The sequence below is a fragment of the Mirounga angustirostris genome, unplaced genomic scaffold, assembly GCF_029215605.1.
Source record: "Mirounga angustirostris isolate CCGP_5_RB_7025 unplaced genomic scaffold, mMirAng1.0.hap1 SCAF_10, whole genome shotgun sequence".
NCBI classification, from domain to species: Eukaryota; Metazoa; Chordata; class Mammalia; order Carnivora; family Phocidae; genus Mirounga; species Mirounga angustirostris.
The window spans coordinates 51939687-51963198 of NW_026991718.1; the positions used below are offsets into that span (position 1 = coordinate 51939687).

Consider the following 23512-nt stretch of genomic DNA (forward strand, 5'->3'; position numbering starts at 1 on the left):
TGAGACCCAGAGAAGCTAAGTGACTTTCCTTAGATGATGGAGACTGAACCTAGATCTGTTTCACCTACAGCCCATGCTACCAATGTCTTAAACAAGAGTTAAGAAATAGATTTCCAGACTGAGTCACAAACACTGACACTCAAACACTGGGGGTAAAGGAAGAAAAACATTGTAAATGTAATCATGATGGGAATTTTTTTAAAGGTGTCCTTTTTAGTGGTTGACAAATCCATTAAAATTAAAGTCAACAGAATTAACAGGTAGAATAAATGTAGTAAACCATGCCTGACGTATAGGAAACATTTTCTAGTTTTAATGGTTAATTGAATCTAAAAGCTTCTTCTTATGAAAGCTAATACACTGAAGATAAAGGTTTTCAAGAAAGCACAGTTAGAAATGAGAATGGCGATATAACATTTTTAACAAGTTGTTTTTTTTTTTAAGATTTCATTTATTTATTTGAGAGAGAGAGTGAGAGAGAATACATGAGCGGTGGGGAGGGGCAGAGGGAGAGGGAGAAGCACACTCCCCGCTGAGCAAGGAGCGTGGGACTTGATACCAGGACCCTGAGATCATGACCTGAGCCAAAGGCAGACGCTTAACCGACTGAGCCACCCAGGCGACCCATTTAATGAGTATTTTTTAATTGCAAGTTATTTGTAAAACAAATTTGAAAGTCATAATGAAATAAATACAATTCTACTAAAGTACTAAAACTGACAATAGTAAAAACACTTCATTATCTTAAATTTGGACTTTATATACTTTTATATTTTCTATGATTTTATCATGAACATTCAGCATATTTCTTTATTCTTTCTCTCTTATCCACAACTTTTTTTAGTCCAGTCTTATTTCAATACCATGATCCTTCCCCTTGAATCAATGTGATTGAAAACCACTACATAAAATGGAAAAAAAGGTTGTCAGAAATAGCAAATTAATAATTTAAATACCAACGGGTTTATCTTTTTTAAAAAATTTGACAGAGAGAGACACAGCGAGAGAGGGAACACAAGCAGGGGGAGTGGGAGAGGGAGAAGCAGGCTTCCCGCTGAGCAGGGAGCCCGACCGGGGACCCTGGGATCATGACCTGAGCCGAAGGCAGACGCTTAACGACTGAGCCACCCAGGCGCCCCTTTTTAAAAATTTTGAAGGTTCTATTCTTAAGTAATTTCTACACCCAACATGGGGCTTGAACTTAGAACCTCAGATCAAGAGTTGACTGCTTTTCCAACTGAGCCAGCCAGGTCCCCCCAACAGGTTTATCTTAAACCATGGACAAAAATACTAAGTTATATAACAATCACAGAATTCGATGAAAGAATGGGCCCTTTCTAATCCCTGGTGGTGGTGGTGGTGGTGGTGGTGGTGGAAGAAATTATCAATTAGCCAATAACAACAACTAGAAATTAGTATCATGAATTTTAAAGGGTATTTGGTGCCATCTACTGGAGATGAAGTAGTACAAAACAAAGATTTTGTTTTGTTTTTCTAGAAATTATTTTACACAAATGTACACAATGTCTAGTTAAGATAATCTAGAAGTACAGGTTTTGAAGAAAGAAGTAAAAATCCTAAAACAAAGAATAAGTGGTAACCCCCAGCACCCAGTGCCTCAAAGGCATTATAAAAGCATTGACTACTAGGCACAAACCCAAAAGTGAAAAAATGGGAATTCCAGAATGTTTGAACCTAAACTTTGTGACCAGAATTTTAAATAAAAAGTTATGCATGAATATGGGCTGTCCAAAAATAGTTCACATTTTCAAGCAGGCATCAAGATAAACGAATAGAACTGGGAAGGAGAAAGAAAATGCTGAAAATGCAGAAGCATAAACACAGAAGATATTATACTTGTTAATCTTTACTGCATCTTTTAGAAGGCTAAGACCCAGCCTCCTTCGAGGGCCAGAAAGGCATAAGATAGTATGTAAATGCCAATGCCAAATGGCAGGCTCATTAAATGCTTTGGGAATTGTGATACAGAGATGCCTCTTCAGTGAATCCCTCAGAGTGGCAGGAAGACTACTGTTGTATTATAATCCTTAAATGTCTAAAAAGTTCCGAGCTGTGGGAATTAAAAAAAAACTCTATTTGTAACTGAGCTTGACACTTAACCACCATGACATTAAAATGAATTTTGTTTTATATGTTTCTGAGGAATTGATTTTATTCTTTGAAGTATAAAAATCAGGACTGAAATTTGCTACTTCCCTAATATTAATCCCCTTCTTTGTGGCTACTTTGGATGCTCTGATATCATAGTATTATTGGACGATCTAGTATCATGATATAAGCTTTAAAAACCTTTAAAAATGCTGCTTTCCAAAAATTAGTTACTCCACGAATTACTTGTGATTTTAAAAACAGCAATAGCTAAACAAACAGTGGTAGTACATTCCACAAAACACTATGGTAGCAGTTAAAAAAAGTAGAGGGCGCCTGGGTGGCTCAGTTGGTTGAGCGACTGCCTTCGGCTCAGGTCATGATCCTGGAGTCCCAGGATAGAGTCCCGCATCGGGCCCCCTGCTCAGCGGGGAGTCTGCTTCTCCCTCCGACCCTCCTCCCTCTCATGCTCTCTGTCTCTCATTCTCTCTCTCGCAAATAAATAAAATCTTAAAAAAATAAAAATTAAAAAATAAAAAAGATTAAAAAAAAAAAGTAGAGGTATATATATTGGCAAGGAAAGACCTCCAATGCAGTGTTGAGTAAATAAGCTGTAAAATGTTCCTGTAGTGTATAATTTATGTGTAAAAAAAAAAAAAAGCCCAAACTATGTACTTTCCTCCTTTGCAACTTTGTTACATACATAGGTACATAGGCATAAGTCTGGAAGGATATACTGCAAAGGATTCACAGTGAAGGAGCAATAGGACCAGGACTGTGGGTACTGTTCAAAAGGAGTTTTGCTCTGTCATAATGTTTTAAAGTTTTTACAGGAAAAAATGTGTCCATTTATTACTTGGGTAACTAAAGGTTAACACAAAGATCAAAAGAAGTGGTTAAGTGAAAAAAAAGGTTACTGAACTCTTTTCATGGATTGAGCAGATATTTTTGGGTGCTTTACTCTGTGCCAGGAACTTTGTGGTGCTGGGCTACAGCAACAAACAAGACAGAAGCCCCAGTTCTCAGAGCCGGATGTCTAGTGTAAGAACCAGACTGTAATAAATGAATACAGTATGTCAGGCAGTGATAATTGCTGTTAGGAAAAGGAAACTTTGCACAGCATTTGAAGAAACTGTAAGCTTCACATATGCTGGTGGGAATGTAAAATAGTGCAGCTGCTTGTGAAAACCGTTTGACATTGCCTCAAAAAGTCAAACATTAATAATATGAGCCAGCGATTCCACGCCTAGTTATATACCCAAGAGAACTGAAAATATGTTCATACAAAAACCTGTATACTAATGTTCATAGCATCATTATTTATAAAAGCCAGAAAGTAAAGTACAAATGCCCATCAACTGATGGATTATAAAAATGTGGTAGATTCACAGAATACTGACCATAAACAAGGAATGAAATAATGACACATGCTACAATATGAACAAGCCTTGAAAACATTAAGTGAAAGAAGCCAGATATAAAAGGCCACATACTGTATGATTCTATTTATATGAAATGTCCAGAATAGGCACATCTTTAGAGACAAAATGTACGTAAGTGGTTTCAGGGGTGGGGAATGAGGGTGGCACAGAGGGATGAAGAGTGACTGTTAATTGGGTATGGGGTCTCTTTGGGGTGATGATACATAACTGAATATACCAGGGGCACCTGGGTGGCTCAGGTCATGGTCCCAGGGTCCTGGGATTGAGCCCCACATTGGGCTCCCTGCTAAACGGGGAGCCTGCTTCTCCCTCTCCCTCAGCCCCTCCTCCTGCCTGTGTTGTTTCTCAAGTAAATAAAATCTTAAAAAAAAATAACTGAATATACTAAAACCCACTGAAATGGTACCACTGTAAAAGGGTGAATTTTAGCTCAATTTTTTAAATGTTAAAATAAGTAGAGCAGGGTAAAGGGATAGAGGGAAGCAGTGTTGCTATTTTGGATACGATGGTCAGGAATGACCTTATTTTGGGCAGAGACCTAGAGCTACCCAAGCAAATTGGGGTGGAAGTCGGGGAGCAGAAAGGAACATTCCATGAGGAAAAGCAAGTGTGAAGACTCTTGAGGTAGATTCACACGTGTTCTCAAGGAACAGCAAGGTCAGCAGCATGGCTAAAGGCAGCAGCAAGGGGGTGAGACTGTGGGAAGCCAGGGTTCACACAGTACAGGGCTGTACATTATAGTAAGGACTGGACTTTATTCTGTTTTTTTATAGATTTCTTTTAGTGAGAGAGCGAGAGCAAGAGAGAGTGACTGCATGGGTGTGGGGGGGAGGATGACAGAGGGAGAAGAGATAATCCCAAGCAGACTCTGCAGTGTGGAGCCTTGATGCTGGGCTCCAGCTCATGACACTGAGATCATGACCTGAGCTGAAATCATGACCTGATGCACATTTTAAAAGGTTCACCTCTGCTGCTGGGTGGAGAATAAACTAAGGCAGCAAGAGAGGCTATTGCAGTAGTCCAAACAAGACAGATGACTTATATGTTAGTCTAGGTGGTAAGTGGTCAGATTCAATGTCTATCAAATCACCACAATGTATACTTAAAATATCTTAAAATTTTATGTGTCAATTTTACCTCAGTAAATCTGGGGGGCGGGGGGGGGACAGCAGTTGGACTCAAAATATACTCTGAGGTTAGAGCCGAAAAGTTTGCTAATGAATGCAGGGTATGAGAGAGCGGAGTCAAAGATGACCCTAAGGATTTCGGTCTGAGCAAAGGAGTGAGAGGATGGGCCATTTACCGAGATGGGGAAGCCTCAGAGGCGGCTAGCCAGGGAAATGAGAATTCAGCCAACCTTAACTTTAAGGTGCCTAATAATCTGGGCACATAGTCGCACAATTGCACAATCCCTGCAATTCAGTAAAATGGCCAGGCTGGAAGAGAGCCGTGGCTGAAGATGTCTGAAGCCACATTGAAGGCTCACTAAGGAAGAGAATGGAGAGTCCAGGAACTAAACCCCAGAGCACTCCAACATTTAGATGCTTAGAAAGAGAAGATGTGGTACAATTTATGTCTGAGAAGCAGCAGCTTGTTAGGGGAAGACGAAGATGCTCCATATATGTTCTTACAGAATCAGATGATCTGATGGATAAAACTTCCTTTAAACCAGGACTTCCCGGGGTGCCTGGGTGGCTCAGTCGGTTCAGCATATGACTCTTGATTTCGGCTCAGGTCATGATCTCAGGGTCCTGGGATGGAGCCCTGCATCGGGCTCCACGCTCAGCACAGTCTGCTCGTCCCTCTCCCTCTGCTCCTCCCAGTGCTCATGCTCTATCTCTTAAAATAAATAAAAAATCTTAAACAAAAAACAGGACTTCCTTTGGGATCATAGGTATCTTATCTCTGGCTTTTCAGATGTCTTCCTCTTCCATTTCTTGATGTTAGCTCGTGGAGAACAAACCTATTGACCTACGAGGTATTCTCATGTTACTGCTTTACAAAGTATGCTGCTTTGAGGATCTCAAGTCAAATCTCTATTAACACCACACTAAGATGACAATCCAAAAATCTGTAATTTGGTCTTGGGTATATTATTTTATCCCAGAAGTTTTAGCTTCCTTATTAAAACCACAGTTGTATCTGCCTTCCTTAAGTGTGCACAAATGTGGTAAGAAATAGTCCTTATCGTGGATAATTTAGAGACACACAGCTCAGCTGGCAAAAACTCCAAGCAAAATAATCTAACCACCTAGGGGAAGGGACACTTGTGCAATGGGTATTACAAATTGTGCAACTGATATAGCATAAATCCCAATATTTTCTGCTTTTATGGTCTGAATAGCCTCAGCTTTCTCATCTGGGAAATGGAGATAGTACTACCTTCTCTATCTCATAAAGATTAAATAAACCAAGGTGCTCTGTGTACTGTATTATGCAATGCAGTCACACTATTATTTTCTTTACAGGAAATGAATTTGCCAGGAAAGTTTTTAAAGAACTACAATAGGTGGTCAAATTTCAGATGCAATAAGGATTTATAATCCAGCTAAAAATGCTTATAAAATCATTTACATATAAAGGATAGTGATTATAGAATTTATGTTATTTTATTTTTTAAAGATTTTTATTTATTTATTTGACACAGAGAGAGAGAGACAGCAAGAGAGGGAACACAAGCAGGGGGAGTGGGACAGGGAGAAGCAGGCTTCCCGCGGAGCAGGGAGCCTGATGCGGGGTTTGATCCCAGGACCCTGGGATCATGACCTGAGCTGAAGGCAGACGCTTAACAACTGAGCCACCCAGGCGCCCCTAGAATTCTTTTTTTAAAGATTTTTTTTTTAAAGTAATCTCTACACCCAATGTGGGGCTCTAACTCATAACCCCGAGATCAAGAGTCACATGCTCCACTGAAAGAGCCAGCCAGGTGCCCCAAAATTTTTAAAAATAGTGAAAGACTTAAAAAAATGATGTGAGTGCCCATCAATAAGGACTATTAAATTATAGTCCATCCTATAATGAACTGTAACTGCTGCCCTTAATAAATAGAGGCACTATTACATGTACTGATAAGAAACAATCTTGGGGCACCTGGGTGGATCAGTTGGTTAAGTGTCTGACTCTTGACCTCAGCTCAGGTCTTGATCTCAGGGCTGTGAGTTCAAGCCCTGCATTGGGCTCTATGCTAGGTGTGAAGCCTACTTAAAATAAAATAAGAAATAAAAAAAAAAAAGAAAAAGAAACAATCTGAAGACATACTAGTAAATAAAAAAGGATAGGTGCAGAATAATGTGTAGAGTCTGCTTACATTTGAATAATAAAGTAAGATAAGTACACATATATGTTCATGTATATATGGAATATCTCTGAAAGGACGCACAATTAGCTCTTCACTACATACCCCATATGTTTGTATTACTTACTCAAAAATAAAGTAAAATAAAATCTAACCACAGAGCCTCAAATATCAGCAAGATATGAAACAGAATGGGTAGTGGCTGTTATCTTCAATATAAAAAGGGCTTCCCTCAACTAAGAAAAAGAAAAGCTTGCCAAAAGACAAGTGGATCCAAGACCTGGAATTAGCATTTCACAAGAATATATATATATATGGTTAACACATTTTTTAAATGTTCATCCTCCTTAGAAACTGAACAAATTAAAACCAAATACTATTTTACCCACCAGATTGGAAATTAAAAAAGTATTACACCTGACATTGGTGCACATACATGAAGTCGGTATGCTCATACTTAACTGGTGAGAGTTGGTTGTTACCTTTCTAGCCATACATACATCAAAAGCCTTAAGACATGCACACATACCCCTTTATCTCACCCAGCAATGCCAGATCTAGAAGAGAACCTGAGGAAATAATGCAACAAGTACCCCTTGGTGGCTTAGTCATTAAGCGTCTGCCTTCAGCTCAGGTCATGATCCCAGGGTCCTGGGATTGAGCCCCGCATCGGGCTCCCTGCTCCTCGGGAAGCCTGCTTCTCCCTGTCCCACTCCCCCTGCTTGTGTTCCCTCTCTCGCTGTGTCTCCCTCTGTCAAATAAATAAATAAAATCTTAAAAAAAAAAAAAGTACAAAAAGATATATGTAACACGGATACTATTCACAGTTTTAATTAAAACAGCAAGTCATGGGAGGGAAGCCAAAGTTTGCTCATAAAAGACTAGTTAATAAATTATGGTACACCAAGTAGCTAAACTTAACTAAAAGTTAAATTTCTAAATAACATGTACGTGTATTAAAAACTGTTCACAGTACCTGGGAGAAAAAAGATTAGCAAAAGAGAACAGCATATAAATTCTGATATAATGGGTGGGAGCAATAAATATACATCATAGGAGTCTGGAAAGACGTATACCAAAATATTGATTGTTTCTGGGGGTAGATTATAGGTGGTTTTTGGCTTTTCTTTTTACTTTTTGATTTCTCCCAAGTTTTTATATAATAAGCATATATTGCTTTTAAAATGAAGAAAAACAATAAATGGAGGAAATAATTGGGGGAAAAAACCACAGAAGATACAAAAATCCAGTTATTTGTAAATTACAAATGAAATCTAAATCTAAAAACTGTGTAGGGGGACAATTTTACATAGCAATACAAATATTTATCAAATACAAAAGGGTAGAAATACTGCTTTATTTGAGAAACTTACATCCAAATTACTTTTATGTGTTTTAAAAAGTCCTAACAAGCATCCAAGAAGAAAACATATACAGCTTCCACAACAATAAGAACCAAAAAATAGGGCTGATGATTGCCCCAAATGATATTTCCTAAAAGAAAAAAATGCAGTATTTAACTTTCCTTTTTGTGAGTCAGGGTAAGTGAACTGCACACATCATAAATAAAATTTTCTTACTTTACAAGGAGGAAGGACTGTGATTCTGTTTTTTATGCATATTAAATATGAAATACAAAATCCACTCTTCTGAACAAGGTAAGGGAAAAAAAATCATTCTTTAACATTTCAATTCTCATGCAATGAAATCCAAAGGTCTGTTGAATCCGCCTTTTCGATTCATATATTGCCTATGATGAGAAGAGAAAACTCATTGTTTATTAAAAAAAAATTCCGGACTCCTCTTTAAAATAATAATAATAATAATATAAATCATCTTTAAATTGGCAAGGTCTAGGGTAAAAAGTATTCATGGTTATTTAATGCACACTTATTAAGGATATTATTTCACTTTCAAAATAACCTAAAGCCTTTCAGATTTCTTTGAAATCCAAAGAGAAGTATGGAGATATACTTTCAAAATTATTTGGAAAGATTCTACAGACTTAAAAAAAAAAAAGCTGAAAGTCCATATTTACAGGTAACAATAAGGAAATAGAGAAGAGCTCCAAAATAGGTACCCATCAAGTAAATCCAACTGCATATTGTACTAGTTCTCCTCATTAAGACTTTCTCTGAAAATAATTTTACAAAGGACCATTAAAGATGATTCTGGTCCTCACCTTAACTCACAGAATTCTCAGATCAAATTATACATATTCTAAGTTAATTGGAATATTAGTCTTTTATCAGTGGTAAAGGTTGAGAGAAAGGCATGTTTGAAGATGTCTTGACTTTTCAATTCATTAGGAATTCAGTGAGATTTCAGGTATGGATTGTTTTTTTCCTGTGGTATTAATAAAATATGCCTTAATATACTTATACTTATTATATTTAACAAATATATATTTACAGTTGAAATCCTTACACAATCACTCACAGAATGGCTCTAATTTAAACCTATAATTATAATGAAATTAAAGTCTAAAGATTTGAGATTATGCTGTTCTGAAGAAAGAAAAATGTTGAGCTTTAAAAGATTGAAGCCTTCTCTGTAATAGTTAGTGGTTCACATGTAAACTGGAAATTATTTTAACACACCAGAATATAAGCAAAGAATATCAAGACAAGGGACTATATGGAAACTGCTACATTTCCTATAAACACAACTATCTCATAAATAAATACTTTCCCAAGCACCTAATTTATATCATTAGTTCAAACATAATAATGGGGGCTAAGCATACCTGTACTTCCTCTTCTGAGACACATTTATGGCATAAGCATTTACAGAGCCATCCACCTTTTTCCCCTAGAGAAAAGCAATAAACAAATATAAAAAATGGGAAGGATATATTAAATGCCTCAAAGAGCTGGATCCTATAGACATACTTAAATGGCAAAATCCATTTAAGAATGAGGAAGCCCAGGGGCGCCTGGGTGGCTCAGTCATTAAGCGTCTGCCTTCAGCTCAGCTCATGACCCCAGTGTCCTGGGATCCAGCCCCACGTCGGGCTCCCTGCTCGGCGGGGAGCCTGTTTCTCTCTCTCCCACTTACTCTGCTTGTGTTCTCTCTCTCTCTCTCACTGTGTCCTGTGTCTCTCTGTCAAATAAATAAATAAAATCTTAAAAAAAAAAAGAATGAGGAAGCCCAGGGGCGCCTGGGTGCCTCAGTCATTAAGTGTCTGCCTTCGGCTCGGGTCATGATCCCAGGGTCCTAGGATCGAGTCCTGCGTCGGGCTCCCTGCTCTGCGGGGAGCCTGCTTCTCCCTCTCCCACTCCCCCTGCTTGTGTCCCCTCTCTCACTATCTCTCTCTCTGTCAAACTAAAACAAAACAAAAACCAAAAAAAACCTTTAAGAGTGAGGAAGCCCAATGAAAGAATTTTCAGATACTGATGATATTCCATGAACTCCCATGTATTACAACTCTTGTTCCCATTTTTACAGTCATACATAATCTAAGATATTCAAATATTCAAGTCAACAAACATTCATGGTATATATACTTATGTGCAAGGCATGCAAAAAAATAGGGTAGCAGAGCCTAACCTTTTTTGGTCCAAGAATTCTTTGAAACCAAATACCAGTTACGGATATTTTCTATAGAAAAATTTAACTTATGACAGCTCATAGCTTTCTCAAATCACAGCTCCAACAGTCACCATTAATTCAGATCTCATTTCTTGCACAGGCCTTGAAATTTTGATTTTTAAATCACGAATCAGAATACAGGGGCGCCTGGGTGGCTCGGTCGATTGAGTGTACCACTCTTGGTTTCGGCTCAGGCCATGATCTCAGGGTCGTAGGATGGAGCACGGCATGGGACTCCATGCTCAGCTGGGGGTCTACTTGGGATTCTCTCCCTCTGCCCCTCCCACCTCCCCTCTCTAAATAAATCTTTAAAAAAATCAGAATACAGAATAACAGATGCTAATGTTAAGTGTCACTTTTATCTTAGCCTTTCTTATGTGGTATCTACCCTCTTTTTCACTAATTCCTTTATAGGTCCTTTGATTTGGCCAAGTTAACTCATCATTTGCTGTTTCTCATATCTAAATTGCCTTCTCAACCCCCATCCAAGAACCCCAACCATCTGATTCTTATCCATCATTCAAGGGCCAATTCAAGTGGTCCAGCTGCCAGAAATCACCCTCTACCCTTCCATAAAATGCTAACTGTGCTTCCCTCATAATACCTTCCATTTTCTACCTTGCATTATCATGATGCATATACATGATGTTACCTCCCCTGAGACTGAAAGCTTCTTGTTGGAGGGATATGGATGCGAGTCACCTTTGCATTCTCACATCCTAGGCCCTGAACTTGCAGGTGCTCAGAAAACAACTGTTAAATATATGAACACCACCGATTAATGCCATCTCTTTCATACACATACACACACACACACGTGACCTCCAATTCCCTCCCTCCCTCCCCCATTATTACTCAAGGGAGTATACCCTAACTGCATAGCACACTTACTAGATATTTGTGTTAGGATAAAAAAAGGATTCTTATCCACTGCCCTGAAGTCACGCACAGGTAAGATACATATTTGAGGTGGAGCTAAAATAAATGTATTTGGGGGAACCTGGGTGGCTCAGTTGGTCAAGTGTCTGACTCTGACTCGTCAGGTCATGATCTGGGGGTTGTGGGATTGAGCCCTGTGTTGGGCTCCGCACTCAGCGGTTCTGCTAGAGATTCTCTCTCTCTCCCTTTGCCCCTCTCCCTGCTCACACTCTCTCCAAAAATGAATAAATATATCTTAAAAAAAAAATGTATTTGGTCTTACTTTTCTATTCCTGTTTTCACTACATTGGGGTGTGGTGAGGAGAGTAGAATATTGAGGAGAGAGGTATATTACTTGAGGTGTACAGTTTTGCCCTCCCAAGAATAGGAAGTAGGTATGATTTGGAAAGACTGGCTCAGGAAAAAAATAAATGATGCTAACCATTTTAGTAAGTTCAATTCCTAAAGGATTATTGGTTTTTGAAAACTACTTGCAGAGTTGTGTATTATTAGCCTGTTTTGATTTACATGCTGAAATAGAAAATTATCCATTAATAAACATAACCAAACTTTGAAACATTCTAGAATGTGAAAATGGAAGGCAAAATAAGTGACTACATTTGCACATGAAAAGGTACCACCATAGATCTATGATGAAATATCACAAGATACACATTACTGAAAAGCAAATGAACTGAGAGGCTTAATAACTGATGGCCATGAAGCCAACTGCATACAAAGTAAATTAACATCCTTGTACATGTCCTTAAGAAAACAACTGACATCATTTGTTCGCATGGTACTCCTTAATTTTTATGGGATCTATGAATTCTTATCTATTTTTTCCTTTATAAACAAACACCTTCAGCATAGACTACAGTTAAAAGTATGGCTCCATTTTTACATCTGATTCTCAGAATTTCAAACTTAACAACAGGCAAAGGTAAACCCGCTGCCCCAGCCTCACCCCAAGAAAATAATTCTGATAGGTTCCCTTCCTGTTTTCTTCTAAAAACAGCAAAATTATAGTTGTTTTACTTTGGAGATATTTTTGTTCACCCAGTGTACATATTAATAAACCATTTCACTTATAAAATACTCTTTGGAAAAACAAATAAGAATTTGGTGTACTCAAGGAAAAAAAACTGATACATAAACTGCATTAAATTCCAAAATGGAAAATAACCATTTGTGAAAACAAGAGCTTATAATTTTTTTTTTTTTTTAAGATTTTATTTATTTACTTGACAGAGAGAGAGAGAGTACAAGCAGGCGGAGTGGCAGGCAGAGGGAGAGGGAGAAGCAGGACCCCCACTGAGCAGGGAGCCTGATGCAGGCTCGATCCCAGAACCCTGGGCTGAAGGCAGATGCTTAACCGACTGAGCCACCCAGGTGCCCCAGAATTCATAATTTTCTTACCTCAAAACAGTAATGCCTCAGTATTCCTCTTGAGTTATACACTGTCATTTTATAAACATGTGAGCCCTACATAATCACAACCATTGGTAAGAAACTTTTACAGCATCTACGATTAGCCCATTCCATTCAAAGATTAGGGGAAGTGGATTATTTTTGACAATTTTTCTTAAAAATCTCGATTTCCATTTACAAAACTACATGGACTTAAGATTCTAGAGAATGTTTTTAAACCATATTCTCAAAGAAAATATATATTCCTTCCACACATACTCTCCTTCTCTCTATTCTTACTAGTTCCCTCTCTCTATCCCTTCTCTCCTCTTTCCACAACCTCTCTCCATCTCCCCTCCCCCCATTTGTCTTTCCATCACATCTCCCTATGTCTTTCTACTCTTTCCCCCCTCCTTCCCTATAATCCCTTCTCTTCATCTTCCTCTCCACAAACCCTCCCTCTTTTTCCTCCCCCACTTCCTTATTCTCTTCAGTATTATGATCAAGGCTAGACAGCATTCACTTTCCAATCCTTCCCCCTTCTGAGCTATGAGATATATACAGCTACCCAATGTCATCATTCTCTGCAGCTGAACTTCATTCTTGTTTCACAGCACTTTCCCTTCCCAGAACCCTTTCTTGGTTAACCCTATCCCCCAGTCTTTCAGCCTGTCACTTTGGAGTCACCACTGACTACTCACTCCCACTACCACAACCACCACCACCAACTCTGGCTCCTGAGTAGACTCAATATTCTGGCCTCAGTTCAGGCCTTCATCAACTTTCACTTGCATGACCCAGCAGTTCTCCCTGCCTCCAATCTAACCTGTCTCCCATCTGTCCTCCATGTTGTCCTGGCTCATCTTTCTAAATGCACATATCATTGCTTCCTCTCCTCAACACCTAAAGAATTAACTCTAAATTCCTTGGTATGTCTAAGAGTATCAAAAGCTTCCACAATTTGCTTCCTATCCCACTTTCTAGCCTCATTCAGAGCCACCAGCCTATCAGCACCCTTTTACCAGTCACTGAATTTGAAATTCCCACAATACACTATGCTCCTTCATGCCTACATACAGCATTTTCATGAGTTCTTCCCTCTACTTCAAATGATCTTCCTCCTCTTCATCTGATCACCTTGAAGATCAAACTTAAACATCAGGCAAACACTCCCTGAATTCTAACGGCAGCTCAGTGCTTCCTTCTCTGTGCTCTCAATGCCCTTCACACAGATACTTCATGTCTTCTAAAGGAAAAAACTTGTATGAATGGAAGAAATTATAAGCAACATTAAAAGAATATGGAAAAATGTGACAGTAATAATGGATTAATTCAAATCAGAATGTTTAACTGGCTATGTGTTTTACTTACTTTGGTGGAGTCAAAAGAGGCAAATCCCATTAATTTCATCATTTCTATTTCTTCCTCTGTTTTGCCCTCTAAGTCCTCCTCTGCAAAAAATAACACAAAAATACAAATTTTTTTAAAACTCTACCATTTTATATATAGGCATCCCACCTTCCCAAAGTTTGTGGTACCCCACTTTGCTTTTAGAAAAGACCTACATTAGGGGCACCTGGATGGCCTAGTTGGTTAAGTGTCCAATTCTTGGTTTTGGCTCAGGTCATGATCTCGTAGTTGTGGGGTCGGGCTCCATGTTCAGTGAGGAGTCTGCTTCAGATTCTTTCTCCCTCTCCCCCTTCCTGCTTGTGCTCGCTCATGCACATACTCTCTCTCTCTCTCTAAAATAAATAAAAAGACCTACATTAGTACTTTTTTTGCTAACCAAAAGAAATGTGAAGAGGATATTTCCTTTTAAGAAAAAAAGCAATTACTGTACCAATGTAGGTCTTTTGTAAAAGCAAAGTGGTGTACCACAAACCTTCAGAAAGCATGGGATACTCTTTGCTTTATGCCATTTCAGCTTAGGAAAGGTTTCATAGGAAGGCTCTACTTTTGTACCAAGGGGCGGGGGGACAACGACATGTGTATATAAAAAGAGAGCTGTCAAGAGATTAATAGTTACTCCAGGGTGCCTGGGTGGCTCAGTCAGTTAAGCGTCTGCCTTCAGCTCAGGTCATGGTTCCAGGTCCTAGGACTGAGCCCCACATCGGGCTCCCTGCTCAGCAGGGAGTCTGCTTCTGCCTCTCCTGTCTCTCCTCTCTGTTCATGTTCTCGCTTACTAGCTCTCTCTCTCAAAAAAAAATACATAAAATCTTAAAAAAAAAAAAAGTTACTCCACCTCAGCAGCAGAGAACACACAAAACAATTAGCTAAAGGACTAGGAAATTGGGAAAAAAATTCCTCTTCAGTTTGGACACAATGTAACTTTAGATGCACGGAGCAAATATGCTCTACATCCTCCATGAGAAGAGACTGCTTAAAAGGACATGCTTGGAGCCTTTGGGCAGGACCACTTTTAATATCAGATACGACACTAGTTTTGAAGGTACTTCCAAAATAGAATATTCTCATGTTTTTAACTGGCCTTCTTATATCAGGAGCACCACAGATAACCAGCAACTAAGGTACAATAACAAAATCTCAAAACCATATGAACACTATAAAAAATTTAATATTTAAATGTTCCCAAATTATACTTTTATAATTTTATCATGACTAAAGTTATATGAACAAGGCTGTATTTTTCCTACAGTTATTTATCTAATAACATTACCAGTAATCTGGCGTTCTTTGCTCTTTGTTTCTTTTGTTTCTTTCTTTTCCTCATCTCTTCTTTCTTTCAGTCGAGAAGGGGAAGGAGATGTGGATCTATGTCGTCTTGGGGATCTAATATTTAATAAGATATCAGAAGCAGAGACATAACTGGTGATGTGTTGATTGACAAATATATACACAAGCTCCTAAAAGGTAAAGGCTGAACAAAAGCCAGGCTCCAGAGAACCAGGAGTCCATTCCGCATAGCAGAACAAGGCCTAGGCCCTGACTGTTAACGAAAAACCAGAAATATAATTTATTGCTTTAATCATCAGTCTTAGTACAGCTAGGGCTAAAAAAATTTTTTGTAAGGCAGAAAAAGAAAAGTTTCTAACAATTACAAATACACAAAAAGTTGACTTAAACAGCAATTGATACTTATTAAGAATCAAGAGTCAGTTTCTAAGGTTCTTTCAAGATCTAACAATCTTGTTTATATATCTGAGTAAACCTTCATCACCAAAAAGTTAGTAAAAACAAAACAGGGCCACCTGGCTGGCTCAGTCCCCGGAGCATGTGACTCTTGATCTCAGGACTGAGAGCTGGAGCCCCAAGCTGGGTATAGAAGTTACTTATAAAAATGAAATCTTAAAAAAAAAAAGAAAACCAAAATCAAAAAACCCCCAAAATACAAAATCCTCATTTCCTACTCCTGCCAAGCACCACGCTAGTATTTTTCATATATTATTTCTCATTTCTTCCTCAAGGCAACTCTACCGCAAAGAGAATGTGATGAACCCCATTTTACCAACGGAAATGTTGGGTTTAAAATAAGGTGGGCTTAAGTTCCCCTCATTTCATGAAACTGTAAATCCCTTGTGATAAAAAAAAAAAAACTAAGGGCAGCGACTAGTTTCTTTGGGACTTGTAGTAAAACTTCAGGTTTTTTTCCCTGCACTCACCTGGAGCGTCTTCTGTGCGGGGATCGAGAGCGGCTCCTTCGCCGATCTCTCTCCCTGGACCGGGACCTTTCTCGGCGCCTGCGTTCTCGCTCACGGGATGTGGACCGGGACCGCCTGCGCTCTAATACAAACACACAAAATCTTTTTGCAGAGGCAAAATATTACCTCAAATATCTAGGGCTGCGCCGTCCGATGGAAATATAATGCCAGCCATTTCTAGTAGTCACATTAAAAAAGTAAAAAGACACAGGTAGAATTAATTTTAACATTATTTGACCCAATATATCCCAATCATTATCATTTTGCCATGTACTCGATATGAGAACTGAGATATTACTTCTTTTTTGGTATTTAATAGGAAATCTGGAGTGTATTCTACACTTAACTAGCACTTCCTAATTCGGACTGAGCACATTTTAAGTGCTCAAGAGCCATATGCGGATCGCGGCCTCATTCAACTTTTTACAAAATCAAGTTGAAGGTGATAAAGACTAACCAGAGGAGGAAGAACCGAGGGTCTAAGTTGCATCTCCTGATCGAAGTCCTGGGTTCTTTACATCCCACTGCCTCATTTATGGGGGTGGGTGCCAGAAGATATTACGAGGTGAGCTCCCTGGACGCAAAATTCTAAATATCGATTTTCCTATTATATAAATTGGGAAGGAAACTAACATTGAGCATTCAAGAACTAGGCATTACCACATGCTGAGTGTTATGGAATGTAACATTAATTCTCACATCAGTTTTTTTAAAGATAGGCAGTACTACCCCCAATGTCTAATTATGGGAATTCGGTCTCAGAAGGGCTGGATGACTTGCACAAGGCCACCCAGAAATTAAGTGAGGGAACCGTGGTCTGATTCTAAATCCCTCAGTCACAAGTATAACAACTTATTGTATGAGGCTGACAAAGAGTCCGCGAAACTCTTAGAGGAAGGAAAACTGCCTTCAAACCGGAGGGCTGAAGAGTAAAGGGCTCAGGTCTTTGTCCCCCCCTCCTCCATCCAACCCCACTCTTCTCCTCCTCAGGAGAAAAGGGCCCTTCTCTCCGCTGCGTTCGTTCTTGGGGTGAGAAGAAGGAGGGGGGGCCTCGGCTCCCACCAAGCCCCAGACCAAATTCCCTCTGGACTCACCCCTCCGTGGGGAGCGGCTGCGGCTGCGACCCATTCGGAATCTTCCTGCACCTCACCCTGCCCCGGAAACGACTGCGCAACAACTTCCGGGAAGGCCGTGTACTGAACTTTCACCGTCGACTGGAAAACGTAGAAACGACTCTGGAGGGTTCCGGCTTCTAAAGAAGTGAAGCTGAGCTGAGCTTGCTTAGAATCGTGCAGCCTGCCCGGGTGCCACGATTGCTGAGCCCAGACGTTGTCACCAGGGAGTCTCTAAAAAGCTCCATACAAGCCACTTAGCCCAATTTTCGAGTCCTGCTTGCAGATGCTGCTTGCCACCAGAAATTAAGGCCAGATACCAGAAGCCATAGACTCCAAACAAGCCCCCCATGACCCAGTTTTCCACCGCTTTGGTCCAGTTTAGCGGCCGTGCTAACCCCTCCACGTGGCCTCCGGATCATTGACATCTAATAGGAGTAACAAAAAACACAGCTACCAGTGCCATGATAGATCTGACTGCACTCATTTAAGGGAAGAGAAGAATTGGCACTCTCATTCTGAGAAGTCTCCTCTCCCCTCAAAAGCTGTGAGGTCCGCTTGCTTACCATCCCCTTAATCCCCTTAACCCCATAAAACCCTGACAGGAGACCTAATAGGAAAAAGGTACCTTTAGAGCATGAGCTCCCCTTCTCTATTCTCTAGCTACTGAATAAATTACCTGGTTGCCCTCAAATACTGTTTCGTTATTTGGCAAACGGTATTGAGTAGAAACAAAACAAAACAAAAACAAAACAAAAAACCCTGCCACTTTGGTAACAAGATTCTGGTGAGAACAGAGTTTTCATCTCTGCTCATCTAGCCTTCACTTTCCCGGTGGCTTCTTAATCTTCTTTGTCCACAATGGGCTTTAAAATGTGCTACCTGATATTCTCTAAAGGTCTGATAAAAGCTGTATACCCTCCACCCCAATACAGTTCTCATTTCCCCATTTTTCTTTCCAGTTCTTGCCCACAGGCATAGAATAGTTTATACCAAACCAATTCTAGACATAGAATACACAAAGTTTGTGTCCACACAGGGAAGCACTCTGGTGGGTCAGGAGCCAGGAGCAAGGGGAAAGCATGGGTGAGAGCCTTTATTGTGGTTTTTGCAGGAAGGAATAGCAGAGGCAGGGTACACATAAGAGGTTTTGTTTGTTTTTTAGAGAGGGGGAGGGAGGGGAGGAACGGAGGAAGAGGGAGAGAGAGACTCTCCATGCCCAATACCCCGCCAAGCCTGATGCAGGGCTGCATCTCATGACACTGAGATCATGACCTGAGCCAAAATTGAGTTGGATGCTTAACTGACTGAGCCACCCAGACTCCCCAAGCTAAGAGATTTAAGATTGGATAGAAAAGTTTCAGTGGGCTTTGGGATGTAGTGGCTATCCTGAGTTGTTTGGTACCTGGCCCTGGGGTCATTAGGGCAGAGCAATATTGCCTTGGCTTGTTAAAGTTTGATAAAGAAGGTGATTGGAGGGTTTGGGCTTTTATTGGCTAGAAGGAGAGACATTTGCTATCTCTAGGAACAGTTAGCCCTGGGAAGGGCAGTCTCAGCAAGGCCCCAGATAACAAAAAATAAAAAACCATGATTAATACAGTTTTCACACAAACATTTATTGCACACCTATATACCAGATGATTAATCAGTGAAAAAAACACAAATCCGCTCTTGAGTAGCTTGCAGTCCAGTGAGGGATACACACAAGTAAATAGCATGCGAGTGCATTGATAGGGGAAGAATTAGATATTGTGAGGGCACAGGACAGGTCCCTAACTGGTTTTGAGGGGAAGAGTTGTCAAGAAGTTTCCAAGAGGAAATAATGTTCAAACAAAACCCCTATTAAGGAGTTAGAAATTAGCCAGGAGAAATGGGGTGACATTTGTGGGGAGAGATGGAAGAGATTTTCCAGCAGTAGAGGAGTCTGAATGTGTGAGGGCAAGAGGCATGGGAGAGGAAATACAAAGGCTGAAATAGGCTTGTAAACTATGGTAAAGAGTTATTCTAAGGCAAAGGCAATAGGGAGTTTTTGAGGGCTTTTAAAGATGGGAGGGAATCAGATTTGAGTTTATTCAGAGAACACTTAATGTGGATACTTGACTAGAGGGGGAATATAATAGGAGGCTGGTAAAATAATCTAGATTGGAAATTACAGTGGCATGTACTAGAATGGTATCAGTAGATAAAGTGGAAAGTGGCTGAATTTGAGAAATAGTTGCTAAAACAGGAAAAACGTGGTGATTTTGGATAAAGATGATGAGGGAATTAGAAGATTCAAGAATGACATCCAGGATTCCGGCTTGTTACACTGGATCATTAGATGGTAGCATCACTTGCTAATAAGATAAGGCATATATGATAAATTCAGGAGAAAGATAATGTTCAGATCTGGACATGCTAATTTGAGGTGCCACTTTGAACACTCAGGAGGACTAGCGTTCTAGTCCTCTAGATGTGTATCTGAAGCTCATTAGAGATCCAGGCTGGAACTACAGAAAAATGAATCATCAGAGGGGTGCCTAGGTGGCTCAGTTGGTTAAGCATCTGCCTTCAAGTCAGGCCTGGAATCCAGCCCCATGTTGGGCTCACTGCTCAGCGGGCAGTCTGCTTCTCCCTCTGTCCCTCCCCCTTGCTTGTGCTCGCTCTCTAATAAATAAAATCTTAAAAAAAAAAAAAAAAGGGAAATCATCAGAATATAGATAGATGTTCATTTGAAGCCGTGAGTGCATGAAATCACTTGGTGCAGGCTCAGGACAGAAAAGGGCCTGGAGACAGCCAGAGTAGGCTAAGATGAGTCACTGAAAGGAGACTAAAGGAGTGGGCAGAGAAACAGAATGAACCGGGTGAGTGTGATGTCAGAGAAGTTTAAGAGAAGGCTGCTTTTTAAGGAGGACAAAGTGGTAAGTTTTAAGTGTTACTGGAAAAGAATGAAAAAAATACATCTAACTTATAGAATTTAGCAACAAAATCTCTGTTGACTCAGACGTTTTAGTGGAGTTGAGCTGTGCATGGGTTTTGAAGTGGAGACAGAATTTGGAGAAACTGTATGAGAAGTTTAAGGGCAAAATACGGCAGTGGGTGAAGGTAAATGTTTGGTTTCTCAAAGATATGAGAAACTTAAGCACATTTAAATATTGGTGTGAATGAGTCAGTATAGAGAAAAAAAAAGTAAAGATAATAGAAGAGAAAGGGAAAAACCAAAGGAATAAGTTCCCTAGTGGAGATTAAATCTTATCTGGGGAAAAAAATGGTGTGTCTCCAAAAGTCTCCTTCCCCTTTAAAATGTGGGACAGAAATTGGGTTCTGCTAGGGCTTCCTTACTTACTGATCAGATTGCCTTCTCTCAGGATGTAGGTTATCCAGCACTGTATATCTTTCAGCACTGTATCTGGAAGAAAATCCTTTATATTTCTGATGAATAGTTTGAGGTACCCTCATTCCATTTTAATGGAATTCAAGTGGAGTAGGGTCAACACTTGTTGACACACTTGCTTTTAAGTTCCTTCCCCAACCAAACAATACTTTTTCAATAAAGGCAAACTGTATTTAAAGTATGTATATACCTTACATAAGAACCAACATTAACGGGGCGCCTGGGTGGCTCAGTCGGTTAACCGGCTGCCTTCGGCTCAAGTCATGATCCTGGAGTACTGGGATTGAGTCCCGCATCAGGCTCCCTGCTCAGCGGGGAGTCTGCTTCTCCCTCTGACCCTCCCCTCTCTCATGCTCTCTGTCTCATTCTCTCTCTCAAATAAATAAATAAAATCTTCAAAAAAAAAAAAAAAAAGAACATTAACAATCTGTGATTGTCCGCAAATGTACTAATCTCTAGCCTTGGTTAAATTTTGTTTTACTTTGCTAGTCCTGTTTTTTAAAAATCACCAGCTTTTACAAAAGTATCCTACTTTATCATTACATGTGGGTGCATGCTGTTGAGTCAGTAATCTACCCCCCTAAATGAGATGCAGTCTGACCTCTAGTTAACAGTGATTGATGATGTTTGAGGCTTTTTTTATACCCCTGCACCGGGACCCTGGGAAAAATGTCAAACTCTCTGGCTGAGGAGGAACTGTACTGTCTTTTGTTTTTTTTTTAGGTCCATATTACTTTAAATTATGAATCAACATTATCATTACAAGTATCTGATCTAATCTACCATTGGCACTCTTGGCTCTATCATCTATTATTAACATGGGTTCATCTTTAAGGGAATATAACTTTTGACATAGTTTCAACATTAATAGTTCAATATTCTGGACCAACTGTTCAACAAAACTTTCTGCGATGGAAATATTCTATATCTGCACTGTCCAATACTGTAGCCACTAGTTACATGTGGTTACTAAGCACAATGTGCCTAGTGTGACAGAGGAAGTAAATTTTAACTTTTATTTAATCTTAATTAACTTAAATTTAAATAGCTACAAGGGCTCCTGGGTGGCTCAGTTAAGCATCCGACTCTTGATCTCAGCTCAGGTCTTGATCTCAGGGTCTTGAGTTCAAGCCCTTAAAAATGGGATGAGCACTGAGTGTTGCCATCACTAAATTCTACTCCTGAAACCAGTACTACACTGTATGTTAACTAACTTGAATTTAAATAAAAATTTTTAAAAAATAGCCACAGTGACCCTTGGTAACCTCACTTTTGCACCTGATTTTGAAAATTATTCATATATATTGGTAATCCCATTGAAAGACTTAAAATGTGATAAAACGTTAGCCACTGAACACTTAATAAAAAGCTAGTGACTACCACTGTTCATTTAATTTTGCCTGTACCTTGCTAAGTTTCAAGGCAAATCCATTAAAAAAAAAAAAGGTACGTTCATATTCCTCTTTGGCATGAGACTCTAGAATATTTTCTCTTAAGGACCTCTTCTTTACTGATAACAAAGTTAACTGATACTAATAACCAAGTTATTGATAATAATTATTAATGGGTAAATATCATTTTCTAGCCTTAGAAGCTTAAAAAAAAAAGACTTGGCAATGGCTATAAGGCAAAGGCAGACAAACACAAAATCTTTCATATATAATGGTTTATATGATACTTCAGCTGACATTATTAATACTTTATGGAAAATATTCCTATTGAAAAGAATGAAAAATTGATGCTAAGGAAATAAAAACAAAAGCAGATCTCGACTATCAGTAGCTGACAATTACCAATTTCTCAGATAAGAACACAACCTACTTGTGATTGAAGAAGTAGTTATTATTTGTGGACAATGTAAGCAATTTGGCTAGGAAAGAACCAAAGGAAAGGAACCATAAATAATTCAAATTTGGTTAATTTATATAATGAAATGAAATAGTTAATTTTACGCACTAATACACTCGATCTTTCTCTTTACTCCCAATATTTCTAAAAATTCAATTAATCACATAATTCAAATTAAGGTTGTTATTTATAGTTTTTAGCAAGGAGCCTCTGATGCTAGAATAAGATAGAAAAAGAAGTATCTCATGAAAGAGATATAATTATAGCCAAATATAAAAATAAGAAAAGCAGACTTTATATAGCTCAATTATTATATTTAAAACACTTAAACTACAGTTGGGGGGGGCATTTAAAAGGTTCCTTTAAGTCAAAGAGGATGAATTTTGAAAGGAGAAAAGCAATGTATGAACCTATGGACATATTACTGGGGAAGAAAAACTATCAAATTCCAAAAGTTAAATCTAATTGGAAAAAAATCTAACTAGAAAGAAAAAAATTCTGTTTTCAACTAAGTTTTGTGTCCATTTTATATAAGAGCTTATTTATTCTTTTTCCAAATGGGTATTTATTATTTGTACAGATACATAAAAATGATTCCCAATTTTTAAAATATACTAAAAATATACATTAACCACAAAAAGCATTTACTCTGACTGGAAAGAAGATGAGCATGGCTATTTGCAAAATAGCAGTAAACATAAGAAGCAAACATATAAATCATGACAAGTGTACATCCCATTTTTGACAAAAATAAG

At 39.0% G+C, this 23512-nt stretch overlaps 2 protein-coding genes across 2 annotated transcripts in view; both read right to left on the reverse strand.

Annotated features, from left to right (window-relative positions):
• The window catches only part of MXD1 (MAX dimerization protein 1), a 34287-nt gene extending 26762 nt beyond the window's left edge, over window positions 1–7525 (reverse strand). The window contains exon 1 of the mRNA XM_064572390.1: window positions 5183–7525. The gene's annotated coding sequence lies outside the window, so the exon portion shown is untranslated. The remainder of the gene's footprint in view (window positions 1–5182) is intronic.
• A 658-nt stretch (window positions 7526–8183) lies between these two features.
• On the reverse strand, window positions 8184–17669 carry SNRNP27 (small nuclear ribonucleoprotein U4/U6.U5 subunit 27). The gene is made up of 6 exons (XM_045884848.3): window positions 17519–17669; window positions 16386–16506; window positions 15443–15555; window positions 14137–14216; window positions 9593–9657; window positions 8184–8596 (listed from the first exon to the last, which is right to left on the reverse strand). Exons 1-6 carry the CDS (start codon window positions 17550–17552, stop codon window positions 8542–8544), a joined length of 468 nt encoding a protein of 155 aa, XP_045740804.1. The 5' UTR covers window positions 17553–17669; the 3' UTR covers window positions 8184–8541.
• Between the last annotated feature and the right edge of the window lie 5843 nt (window positions 17670–23512).